Here is a 13,057-nt window from a genome sequence, read left to right as displayed (position 1 = left end):
TCACCAGAGGCCAGGCTAAGCCTACGCGCTGGCCCCTCTAGACTAGCCTTGTTGATCCCTAGCCCTGCTCCACCCGAGCCCTAGTCATACGCTCAGCGAGTCAAACCCATGCCCTGAGTGTCGTTTCCTGGCTTAGCCCCTCTGCAGCAAAGCCAGGCTACTTGCAGCCTGTCCCAAAGGAGCTTTTCTCCCACTTCTGTGCAGCACAGCCAAGCTCACCTGTGTCTTTCTGCCAGCAGGTTTAAAGGGACCTGGCTCTATCTCGAGGCATTTATGGATTAGCAGACCACACAGTGAGAGTGAAGTGTTTATTTTATTTCCAGTGAGAGCAATATGCCCAAATGCATCTCTCCAAAACTGGAGGAAAGAACAAATACCTCGTTGGTATACATCAAAATTACAGACAAGAAATATGACACAGGCTACCAGAGAAAATGTACATTCAAAAAAGAACTGCTGACTTGAACCCAGCATGAGACCTGAGGGGCAGCATGGCCTAAGAAATCAGATCTGAGGAAGGAAGTCCCTAGGCCCACGGTGACAACTCAAGTCTGCAAGTCCTTGTCCAGTGCTCTGGACTAATCACTCCATGGCCTGAGATGACAGTATGGCCTTAAAAGAATTTTGGAAGAAAAGCAGAACAATTTTATGCCTCTCTTTCAATTGCACTGATGGCAGGTCTGAAACATGGCATCAGGGAAACCACGGACGGTTCTTCACAGGGGGAAGAAAACACCAGGATTTCTGAGACCTGCAGCTGTCCATTGACTTTGGGTGTTGCAACCTGGCATTTTTATACAGATTTCTGTTTTTCAGACTGAGAACAGCCCTTTATATATTGCTTACAGAGTTACGCTGAATCCAAATCTGTCTTGAAAGGGTTAAATTTATGTAGATGACAACCGTCTTTTAGAAAACTTGCCTGAAAATTCCCACTGTCATTAGTGGGTCATTAGTTGAGACCCATCATGAGATGGAGAACAGGAAGAGAAGGGCAACTCAGTAATCATTGTCTGAGCAGTTAAAAAGCAATAAATACTTCCAACCTTATACAAGATATTCAGACTGCAAAACTGGGAGCTCAGCTCTACACAGTTCATGCCAATCCCACAGCACTGCCTATTTCACAGCTGGTCAGACCAGTTTTTAAAATGCAAATTTAAGTCATGCTTTTAGCAGACTTCACAAGGGGTCACACCTTCACTAATAAGGGGGCATATTTCACTGGAAGGATGTGAGGAATATTCCTTTGAAACTGCAAGGAATATTTTTCACTTAAATTAGAGTCTCTCCCAGAACAGCGGGGTTATGGATTTTTACTTATTTGTAAAATAAAACTGGAACTCTGTAAAAGACCAGCAGCATGTAGGTCTCATCTAAAAAGCCTGGCAGGTGCAGCAGCCCAGGGACAATGTGAAATTTCATTTGTTCCAAAATTGCTTTTGGAGCAAAACCGAAAACAAGAGCAATTTTGCTAGAAATTAGTTTCTTTTCTTTTCCCCACAAATACTTAGATTTTGTTTTGGGCTTGAGGGAACTTTAAGAGATTTGGCAGAAAATAGAAAACATTTTCATGGGAAATATGGTTCATGTTTTCAGGTTAACAAAACACATCATTAACAAAAACAGCTACACCACAGGCCTTCATAAGACGATTGCACCTTCATTTCCCATCAAGCACATGAGCACAAACAGACCCAAATGCTCACACCCAGTGTTTCCAACACAGTTTCAGGAATAAGTTATAAATAAATATATGTAACATGAATATTAATTCATTAAAGGCTACTTTAGCCACTACTCATCTGACAGACACTTCAGTCTCTGAATTTCTCCACGTTTCTGAAATCTAAAGCTCAAGGTCAAGAAGTGGAATTACAGAAAAGACTCATACACACACTAAAAACCACCTGGGATTGGCAGAAGCGGCATGTGAGTGCAGACCCAGGAGAGCTCAGTAGTCTTCTTGCAAGTAAATCAACGTCCGGCTCCTCGGGAAGAGGCTGGCCCTTGAGGCTGGAGCAGCCCCAAGACATTGTCACTCCGGGTAGTCAACGGGTCCCCATATGAAAGCCAGTTCTTTCTGGTAGGTGCTACATCATAGCTATGGCAGAGTCCTCAGCGCTGCTCTCCTGCTCCAGGCCCACGCGGCGGATGGACTCCCTGTATTTCTGCCGTCCCAGCTCAATGATGGTTTCGACCTCATCAGCGATGTCCTGGCGGCCACTCTCTTTCATGGCTGTAATCAACTTGCTCACACAGTCAGGATCCTCTGAGTTTTGCTGAGCCCATGAAAAAAGCATGTCCAGGATCTGCTTATTAAGATCCTCTCTGAAGAAAGGGGGAAGCACAGAAGTAACCAACACACTCTCATGCTGAGCAACCCAAAGAGGATTACCTGAGTCCTAGCCCAAGACTGGAGCCCCAGAGAAACTATCCATACACATGGGCCTGCCTTTTCCCCACCCATCATACAGAAGTTGCTGTTCCTGCACTAAAATCTGTCTGGGAAATGTTTTCCTAATGAAAATGTCAAATTAAAGCATTCTGCTCTTGAGTGTAAATTCCCCACAGGAACAGTAGTTTGGTCCTAACAAGTCTCATTCTCTCCTGCGGCGCTGGCTTTTTGGTCAGAGTGCATGTCTCATGATGTACCACAAGCTCTTTTTGAATAAAGATGATATTCACAATTAATGCCATAGACCACTGCCCATTGTCAGAGATGGAGTCTGGCCAGGAATCCAGATCACAGCACAAAACAGGAATGCAACCCATCTGAACTACAAAGATCATCACGTTTGTTACTTCCCACTTTTGTTTTTCAAACAGAAAGCTTTGTTTTATAAGGGCAAGAGAAAATAATTATCTTACCATAAAAAAGGTAATGTTTTGGGAAGACCCATTAGTCAACCCCTCTTTTATCCAGCAAAACAATTCCAGTAGGAAAACTTTCAACCAGCCAAGCATTAATTTACGCTGTGACATTGCAGATAGCTAGACAGACAGACAGATGGACAGATATAATGCGTGGCTGTTGATCACTGTGCCCTGTCTCACCTGTTGTTGTACCCTATGCGCTCGATCTGCTGATAGGTCAAGCCGAGGTGGAGGCCGAGGGTCTGCCAGTCCGCTCCCACGCGCCTGGCAATGCTCAGCAGGTTGGCCTGGGTCAGGTAGCCAGTCTCGGCGTTGCCCAGGTTCAAGGGAGGGAAGGAGAAGCCGTTCAGAGGACTGGGGTTCTCACCCCAGCGGGATTTCAATCGCTGTGTCACAGAGAAGAGAGCGACAACATGCTAAACAAATTGGTTTTGTAGAGGATGTTGTCTGGCCATTCAGTCTCCACACTCCTACTGGGAGGAAGGAGCACTAACACCGGCCAATGACCAGCAATGCTCACTGCCTCTGAAAAATATCACAGAATCATTGTGCTTACAGTCAGAGCTCACACTGCAAATTTCCTGTCTTGTCTTTACAGAGCATTTTGCAGTGAACCGTCTCCCCACGAGAAACCATCTCCTCAGTGGTAAGAGGGCAATTACGTTCAGGTTGCATATGTCAGAAGGTGATGTGAGATCATGGCACATGATCTGAAGGGAAGCATTCAGCCTACAAAGGTATTTATTGTTTTAAGCTTCTCAAAAATCAATTAAATTCCCTAAGCAAAACTTTCTCACTGTAACACAAAGCCTAGCCTTTAAGTGCCAGCAGCTCACACCAGAATACTTACACTCAACACCTGTAATTCAAATCCAGCCTAACTACCTCAACCTAGACCTTTCTTTTGCCCTGCTGCATGAGCTGTGTGACTAAGAGATTTACAAACAAAACACACACTTCCCTTAATTACAGTGAGCTTCCTCCTATTCTACATCCCTCATTCATTCAAAGGATCCACCCTCTCTGACCACCCCTCCAACAAGCCTGTGCTTGACAGGCAAGATGAGCAGGAGATGGAGAGCACTCCCAGCTAGTCATGTTTCTCTTTGCAGAATTGCTCATGGGAGTGGGGAATCTCCACCATGACATGGTTGGGCAGCCACTTCTTGCAGTCATTCATTGCATCTATTCTCATGGAGGAAGACAAAATTAGCTGAGCAGGAAGGCTGTGCTCTTACCCCATCTAGATTAATTTTTCTGTAGAAAACAAAACCACTCACAGGCAGTTTGATGGGCAGAGTAGCAAGCCAGAGGGAGTCTGGTCCTTTCCTCCTCCTTCTGGCATCTTCAGGGACACTCTCGGGAACTGCGCCTCGGTAGAAAGAGACCTTTGCAAACAGAAAGCAGGCAGCGAGGCTCAGATTGAAGCACAGCAGCCAAGTCTGTTTGCACCATGTCTTTTCTGTCTGGGAAATAATGAATTCAGCATTTCTCACCTGTCCTCAGTCCATAAATACAGCCTCCCAATTAAGTGCAACAGGGAGGAGCACTGAGGTTCTGCCATAAAGGCTGGACCCACTGCCAACACCCCAAGAGTTAATGGCAGGAATGTAAGTCAGAGAGCTAAGTGATGAGTGATCCTTCCAGACACTCTTCTTGTTTATTCAGGGGTTAGTCAGTGAAATGCAAAGCCAGGGGAAAGGGGGGAGGGGAAGAGTCATGCCCAGCACTCAGAGATTATTATGAGGAGCATTGTAAAAGCAATGATGATGATGAAGGAGGAAACAAAAAGTCAGTGTAACTGCTTGCTCACCTGGCCTTTTACAGCTTGGCCTTTCCTGTCTACAGGGGAGGTCACATAGATTTCCTTCATGTTCTTCAAGTGGGAGTAAAAAATAAACGAGAGACGTCCATCCACGCAGTCAGGGCGATCTGTGCAGAAAAGCCACAAACACTCAACTTGATGCTGCAGAAAAGTGTGCAGCTTGTCAAGTCTGGCCAACAGCCCATCATCCACGAGCAGTCACCATGCTACTATCTAGTCCTTCTACTCATGCCTGAAAGAATTGTAACCCCCGACTTTCTTGCTGGGTGACAGGGGAAAGCAGAAATCACTGGCTGTGAAGAAAGTAAGTCCTACAGGTGAAAAAGGAGAATGGCCACAAGGTGGAGATCAAGTTCAAGAACAGAAGGCAAGGTGTTCTGATGGAGTCAAGACCCATCCTTGGTCCATTCTACCCCTTGGAGGGTAGAATCCTCTGCAATAACATCTTGTAACACACAAAAATAGGTCACCCATCTCTTCACCATTTCTGCAGTGGGTGCAGAAATAGGAATAGAGCTAAAGGAAAATAATTTAATCAGGTACAACACTCATATACGTAATTATCTAGAAATTAAGTTAGGTTAGAGTCCAGCCTAAATCAGGACAGAGGGACAGACTCTGGCCTTGTGAACTCCACTGAAAGACCAGCACATTTTATTATTCTTTCTAGAGTTGTGCTTAATTTACACCAATGAAACTGAGCTGTACATTCAGGTTTTGCAGCAAATGGGTGTTTGCAGCTGTACCAGGTCCAGACACACTGGGGCATAAAACATCATCTTAAGTTTTGGTTCTGCTCCCTCTTTCCTTCTAATGATTCCATTAGGGGGAATTCTTTGCACTGGATTATTTCAAAAATACATTCTCAAAAAAAATATCTCTCTATGTGTTCTCTCAGAAATGGGCAACATTAATTAGATCACCATGGGCATTCTGGTGCGGTGTCTAAGATGCCAGGAAAAGGGCTGCAGAAGCAGATCAGTCATAAAACAAAAATGCTTGGCTATTTCCCTCTGCAGGCTACAACAGCGTGAGAGGAAATGAAAGCCTGCAAACAGCACTTTCATAGGGAAAAGTAGACACAAAAGTTGGGTGACCAGAGAATGTGACAAAGTCAACGTCAATGGGCTGGCTGCTGTGAGAAGCATGTGAGCATGGAGACTCCATGCCATGGAGTAGAGCCCCCAGCAGAAACATGCCTGGGGCTGCAGAAGCACAAAAGGTAGGAGCAGAAAGGAGCCCAGTACTACCATACCCATATCGATGCTGATGCCATGCTCAAAAGCTGCAAAAAACTGCTCTCCCTCAAACATCTCCACCATGTCGGATGGCTCAGGTCCTCGATAGCGGTCCTGCAGCTTCTTCAGCACTGGGTCAACCTGACAAGGGCGACAACACAGGAGCCCATGCTTGGTCTGAAGCACGTCTGTCCCCTGACCCACGTCCCTACGCCCACGATGCTCCTCTCACCTTCAACAGGGAAAGTCCATTTTACATAAAAAGGATGTAAACAAATGAACAAACCCCCACCCCTCCTATCCCAGGTACGTTCACTACAGACAAGGAAGAGGTGCTCTGAGTTTTGTGGCTTCCCTGTTTCTCTTCTCAAGTAAAAAACAGAAAAGCCTATGTGGACTAACGACGATAGGCCATCCCAAAGCTGCCATTAAAAAAGCATTTTCAGCAATGTCTTTATCTTTGTAACAGGTTAGTAACCTTCAAAGGCAGGGAGGGATTTACTTGCTTATGCCCCTCACAGTATGCCATTAAAAGACATTTTCTCTGCAAAAAACCACATGCTACAATCCCACACAGCTGAGGGCAGCAGAAAGCTCATTTTGGCTTTGCAGCCTATGATCACACTGTCAGACCTGGGGTCTCAGAGGCACTGCAAGAGTCATCCTAGAGCCAAAGTGTCTATTCTTCTATTTCTAAGAGTATACATTCTCTCTGGCAGGAATAGAGACATCCCCAGGCCCTGATCTCACTCTGAGTGCCATTGCTGCCTCCTCTGGGAAGAATTTTAGCCCAGAACACAAGACATAAAAATTCCTTACAGATGTTTATGCCCACAGGCCATTTCAATACAGGAGAATGAATAAAGAAAAGAAGGAGCAACCAGATCAAAGGGTTATGCAGAGAGTTGACTATGCAGCCCAGTTCTGGAAGTCTGATAAAATAAGCCTCGCCTCGCTGAGCTGCACTCCCTGTCAAGGCACACACTCTACAAACACAGCTGCACGCTTACTTTGCTGACAGCTGAAGCAACACTGCTGAGGGCTGAGAGCCCCAGGGCAGAGGCAGCAGAAGAGAATGTGCAAGCGCTTCACATCTCCTTCTGCACAAAATCAACCAGATTAGCTCAGACTAACAGCATAAACTAACCTGATGTTGCACTGAAGCAGATTAAGAAGGGCTCATGTGTTCTGTTCCACTGCTTGGACTGTAAACAGCAAGGAACATCAGCAGGAGCACCAGTTCTAACCACGTCAGCTAAGAGCAGGGCAGTGCTTCTGCCCACACTACCAGCTCATGTCAGACAAGTGATGTGTTAGCTTTAATATCTTTGACTGAAGTTTAAGCCAGCAATGTTTTGCCTCATGTTTGCTGGTCGCTAACAGCATGCACATGGCTAATTACTGCAGCTCAGATGGTTTTAGCAGCCCAGTCCTCAAGGTTCACAGGGGAGGAAATCACTGCACAGCACCCACCAGTGCATAGAATGAGTTTTCCTTCTTTCCCCAGCTCCCAGTGAGCTGGTATCACACCACCAACCCAGCGTGGTGACAGCATACCCCAGCCATGACCCTGGGGCAGTGAACAGCACCATTTGGTGCACTGCTGCCCTTACATCCTACAGAGAATGGCCCGGGAAGCTCAGGAGCAAAGCTACACAACCCAGATCAGACCTTGTGCTTGGGGACACACTGTAGCAGGACTTGCTCGGGGTCCTTCTTCCTCTGCAGAGCAATGAAGTTCACCTGGTACATACGCAGCCGCTCATAGACTTTCTTGGCAATGCCTCCAATGTAGGTCTTGGTGGTGTACCACAGCCAGTACCTTGCAGATAAGGAATTAAGAAAAAGGAGGGAACTTGCCTAGGAAGAGAGGCCAATGTCACACCTACGAGACTATAAAATATGATGGGTATAGAGACAGAGTCCTAATCTGGGCCTGATTTGCAAAGGGAAAAGGGAACAGGTAGGGTTAATGGCATGACGCCTGGTCAGAATGTGGGAAAAGCAAGGCAGAGGAACATCCCATTGTTTCATCAGGACTAACCCTGCACTCACCAGGAGAAGTGGGTGACTTCAAACACTGCATAAAGATGTGTGAATTCCAGCACCACCTGACTGGTAATGTCATCCCAGGTTTGGCCCTCCAGGTCACCATGGAGAAGATGCAGCCTCGACCGATCCAAATTTAGCCCTAAAGACCACAGCGATCAAGAGATGCCATATGCAACAGAAGCCTTCATTCACAGCTTTACAAATCCAGCCACAGTTCTGGGTGATTCACTTCATAAAAGCACCAAATTAAGGCTCATGACCTTCTCTTCAGCATCAATGACTGAACTTTGGTCAAAGAGCAGCAATATCCCAATACTTCCAGAATATTCTGGCAGAATATGCAGACTTAAACTGATAGTGTGCTGTTTTTCACCAACAGATTCATTAGACAATTCCCATCACCAGTATCTGGGGTTCTTAATTAAGTTCTGTGTCTTTCTAAATGTACATCCCACAGGCTTTTCAACCCTGATGCACTTCAGACATACAAGTAACAGGCAGTGTTACTATGAAGGCCAAGCCACACCCAAAAAGCTGTTACTTCTTCACAAGAAAGACAGAAAATAGGAAATTAAGAGACACAAAGTACCCAGCATGCAAACAGAGGAATCCCTGGCAAGGCTGTTTATGGTAGTGGGAAATGGCCTAGTGTATGGTCGTACACCTTTAACTGCAGTGGCTCAGCACCTGATTCATGATCAAGGAAGTAAGAGCAAAGGCAGACTCGTGGAGGGAGCATCTTCATCACCTGCTTCAAGCTACTCCTAATCACAAATCAAAGCCCTCTCCCAAAGCATCTCCTCAGTTGGCAGAAGTGCCTCTCCAACCTGTCTCACCAAACCCAGCAGTCTAAACACACATGGAATTTGGCAGAGAAATCTATTTGCCGAGGCCACTCTCCCAGCTTGTGCTACTGGTCTATGAAGACCAGTGCTGGTCTGCTGGACCTGAATTACCTTCAACCTCACCAACCTGCACCACCACTCACTCAGCAGACACACCCTGCTGTTCCTGCAGGAGAAGCAGCAAGCTTCACTAGTGACAGGAAAGGCAAACGAAATTCCCAGCTTGTCATTTGTAGGCTTTTTTTATGGCATTTGTCTTTTGCAATTTTGAGAATAAACTGACCTGTGACCCCAGGTGGGAGGGGCAGCTGAATTCTTACTGGCCTGAGAAAATCCACCAGGGAGTCCTGGGAGAGGCAGAGCAGGGGACTGGCTCTGCAGCCTGCATCGGCCGTGAGTTCCTCTATCTCTTCTGCAGAGACTGGCAGCACCTGGGTGTGAGACAGCACAGTGAGTGGCGCAGTCCAGCACCCACATTCCCACACCGCTCGCTCAGTGCCCCCAGTGCCCAATAGGCAAACACTGCACTTGGCTCAGGGCCTGCTGAGCAATGGAAGCACAGCGAACTTTGGCTGAAGTCTGCTCTAATACTGGTCTCAACCTGGCAAGCTGGGGCACACCAAGGTATTACAATAGCATTTAGCACTATCTAGCAACTCTACAGAACGATTCATTTTTGTGGGGTGGCTTTATAATTAGACCCACATAAATCATCCCCCGCCAGTCTCAGTCACCGAGCTGTCTTGCCATGCTCAGTATGTTTTGCAGGGGAGCAAGAGGCAAAAAACCTCATCGTGTTCCCTCCACAGCAGCTACCTGCCGGTTGGTTGGGGGAGCACTGGCAGAGCCCCAAGATCCTCCCACACACAGGGCAGGTGGAGCACGGCCCATTCTGCGGGCAGAGAAGCTCAGACAGAAGGTGATCTGAGACGGGTCAGCCCACGAAGCATCCACGTCAGACACCAACTACCCTAGGGCAGACATCTACACCAGGGCAGGGTCAGGCTGGCTCTGAGGAAGGATTTCTGTGCAGAAGGGGCTGTTGGGCGTTGGAATGGGCTGCCCAGGGCAGGGGGGGAGTCCCCGGGATCCCTGGAGGGGTTGAAGAGTCGGGTTGACCCAGCGCTGAGGGATCTGGTGGAGTTGGGAATGGTCAGGGTGAGGTTCATGGTTGGACTGGAGGAGCTTCAAGGGCTTTTACAATCCAGGTGATTCTGTGATTCTGTGATCTCACCTTCAGCTCCCCTACATGGCACGGGACAAAAGCTGTGCTAGGGCTTACCAAAGCTTGGTTTCTAAAGCATACATACCTGGAGCTTGACACTGCGAGTCTCTTCAGTGACTCCAGGTGGAAAGGTCACTTTGATGCTTGGATCCACGCTGGAAAAGAGCAATGTCCCCTCTGTTGGCACTTTGCATTCATTTTGCACAAGTCGAGACACAACAAGGAACCAAGAGAAGTGAAGGACACTACAGTGAGCCACATGCTTCTGTAACAGAGGACAGGGAAGAAGAGAAAACAAACAGGCATATAACATAATACGATAAAAGCAGGAAAATAAGTGCCAGTAACAGCCAAGCAGGTGAAAGCCCTAGAACAGGGATGAAGCATGGCAGGCTGCAGCTCATCACCTTCAGGAGGCACACCTCCATGGGAGAGGAAACCTGGAGCTGAAATCCACTACATTTTATAGCAGCTAGCCAAAACACAGCTCCTGAGGTGTTTCAGATGGTCTCTATCTTGGCTGGGCAAAACCAAAGAGGGTAACAGGAAGAATATGTGTCACTCGTCATTCCAATCTGCTCACCTTTGATTTTCTCTTCTGCTCCACTCCTGTTCTCAGATCACTCCAGCTCTGCCCACTGAAGGTCCGAACCACCACCTCACGCTGGTGAAGGGTTTGAGGGGAGGCATATGGCATCCAGATCTGCACCTCCTGGCAAAAAAGGGTTCCCGTGAGACACCAACAGAGGATAAAACCAAGCCTAGCTCTGCTCTGTGGCTTCCTGTGCACACAAGAAGGGGGAGGTTGAAGCACAGCCTGTGTGCAGGGAGTGAAGGAGGAGATACAGGAACCTGCTCTGTCCTGCAGCCTCCAGGGAGGTGACAGGAGATGTCAGGTCCGCTATGCAGTGTGACAGCAGGGAAAGTTCAGCAGCTTGTGGGCAGAAAGAGCAAAGCAGCTTTTGCAGTGAGCTGCTGTCAGCCATGACAGGGCTGGTGGTGTAATGACTCACCAGCTTGATTGAAAACCATACAGTCAGACTTTTAGGGAAGGATGTGAATCCCTTCTCCTTGCAGGCTAAAGCCAAATGCTGGAACAGCACTTATCTTCTAGCACAGAGGGAGGGTTGTGAATGAGGAAGGTTATAGCTCAGCTTGAGCAGGAGCAGTGGGGAAGGTAAAGGAGCCAGACAAGCACAGTGCCAGAGAAGCTGGCTGTGTCCTTTCCAATTCTTTGCAGTGGGGCTTCCTTAGAAGGCAGTTCTGTAGCAACTTAAAAGCAGTAGTGATGGGGGCAACTGTCTCAGAAGTCCCAACACACTCTCTCAGAAGACTCTGCCAAGCTACTGCCGAGGCAGGTTGATCAGGAGGTGGCCTGGATGTGTCCTCACCTGCTGAAATTTGAGCCCATGAGGCTGCAGCTCCAGGACTCTACTTAGCAGGACATCATGGTGCCTCAACTTTACCCACCGAGGGTCTGGTGCGAGGGTTCGGAAGTAGATCTGCAGGGGGTCAGAGGCAGCCCCCGGTGGAAAGTAGAAATGGATGCCACAGGCCAGGGCCACTCTGCAGCCTTCAGAGGTGACAGTAAAGCTTGTAGAAGAAATGCATGAATGTATGACAACGTGCAATGACTTCAGCCCTCCAAAAATCAACAGAAGAATCTCCTACCTTGTGTCTGACTGGCCTGCTGAGGCCAAAAGCTCCTATAGACATGTGCAATACCCACTATGCACCAATCTTGTCTAGCACCTTGTTACAAAACTGTAATAAAAATTCTTAATAACAGAGGCTTACCTGTCCTCTCCTGATGTAAGGAAGAGTCTTCGTAGCCCTCTGGCATTGGATTCATCTGTGGCAATAAGAAAGTTTGGGTAGAAGGAGACAAAGGCTACTTATATCAGGATAGACAAGAAAGGCTGAACTTGCATTTCAATTTGGCTTAATCCTAATCTGATGGAAATCACTAAAAGAGCACTGCTCACACTGCAGTGGGCTTCTGATCAAGCAGCAGCAGGAGGATGGGAAGAGGCCTCGGAGTCCCAAGATATACTGGAAATGCTGATTTTCCCACAGGAAAACTCAGAAGCAGGGAGACTTACCAAATATTTCAGTCTATCACCTCTGCAGCTCTCAGGGTCATGTTTGATTGCATGGGGCCACCCCTGCGAATCAGTGCTTGCTCTTGTTGAGCACCATTGGGAAACCCAGCTCAGATTCCTGCTCAATCACCTTCATCTTGGACAAAGAGCTGCTCCTCTGCAGCCTGGGAACTACAGTAAAGTAGGAGGTAACTGCACAGCAGAATGACCTCTGTGGTCTCTGTGCTTCTAGCAAAAGCCACCACAGCCTTAGGGCCATGTAGCAAGTCCAAGAACTGGTGCTCACCTCTGCTAAAAAGGCTGGACTCCTTTATGGGCCTCTCCTGATCAGTTTCCTGTGAATCCCATTTTCACTTCCACTGTAAAACCTCTCCTAGCAAGCCCAATTCCAGGGAACACTGAGCCCTTCAGACTGGGCTTGGACTTGTAAAAACAGAACTAGTACTGTCTGTATCCCCGCAGCCTCGTCATTATTCCAGACCAATAAATACTGATCTGATTCCCTCTTGCTTGTCCTCTCTAACCCAAACCCATCGGTGAGTTGCTGAGCTGAGTGAGGGGACAGCTGAGCAGAACCCACAGCAGCAGAAGCTTTGCATTTACCAGCCTGTGGGGACGGCTCCGTTTCTCCTAAGGGATTGCCTCGGAGGTGCACAAACGGCAAGGTCTGGATCTCGGGGGGGACAGCACGGAGGCAATTGTTCTGCAGATCAAGTCTGGACAAGTCGGGCAGGCTGGCAAGCGAGGCAGGGACTGTCACCAAGAGATTGCTGTGGAGATGCAGCCGCCGCAGAGACTTCAGATTGGCTGCAGGTTAGAACAAGAAACGACCTCCGATCCGTGCTGTTAATTGCTTTGTGCGTCAGCTCCAACACCCCCCACACCCCACCCAC

The 13,057-nt window shown here is 47.8% G+C and overlaps 1 protein-coding gene across 1 annotated transcript in view; it reads right to left on the bottom strand.

Moving 5' to 3' along the window:
• Positions 1-310: 310 nt before the first annotated feature.
• Positions 311-13,057, bottom strand: part of PIDD1 (p53-induced death domain protein 1) — an 18,178-nt gene continuing 5,431 nt past the window's right edge. Inside the window, exons 5-17 of the mRNA XM_026850185.1 lie at positions 12,768-12,971; positions 11,860-11,914; positions 11,454-11,655; positions 10,646-10,774; positions 10,148-10,327; positions 9,121-9,268; positions 7,996-8,131; positions 7,612-7,762; positions 5,958-6,081; positions 4,691-4,809; positions 4,158-4,265; positions 3,058-3,263; positions 311-2,331 (exon numbers count right to left, since the gene is read on the bottom strand). Coding sequence (XP_026705986.1) covers positions 2,094-2,331; positions 3,058-3,263; positions 4,158-4,265; positions 4,691-4,809; positions 5,958-6,081; positions 7,612-7,762; positions 7,996-8,131; positions 9,121-9,268; positions 10,148-10,327; positions 10,646-10,774; positions 11,454-11,655; positions 11,860-11,914; positions 12,768-12,971 — 2,000 coding nt within the window. The 3' untranslated portion in view covers positions 311-2,093. The remainder of the gene's footprint in view (positions 2,332-3,057; positions 3,264-4,157; positions 4,266-4,690; positions 4,810-5,957; positions 6,082-7,611; positions 7,763-7,995; positions 8,132-9,120; positions 9,269-10,147; positions 10,328-10,645; positions 10,775-11,453; positions 11,656-11,859; positions 11,915-12,767; positions 12,972-13,057) is intronic.

This window comes from Athene cunicularia (assembly GCF_003259725.1).
Source record: "Athene cunicularia isolate RWA chromosome 5 unlocalized genomic scaffold, athCun1 chr5_part2, whole genome shotgun sequence".
NCBI lineage: Eukaryota > Metazoa > Chordata > Aves > Strigiformes > Strigidae > Athene > Athene cunicularia.
Note: the sequence above shows the minus strand (reverse complement) of the source record. Positions and strands in the feature narration are given on the sequence as shown.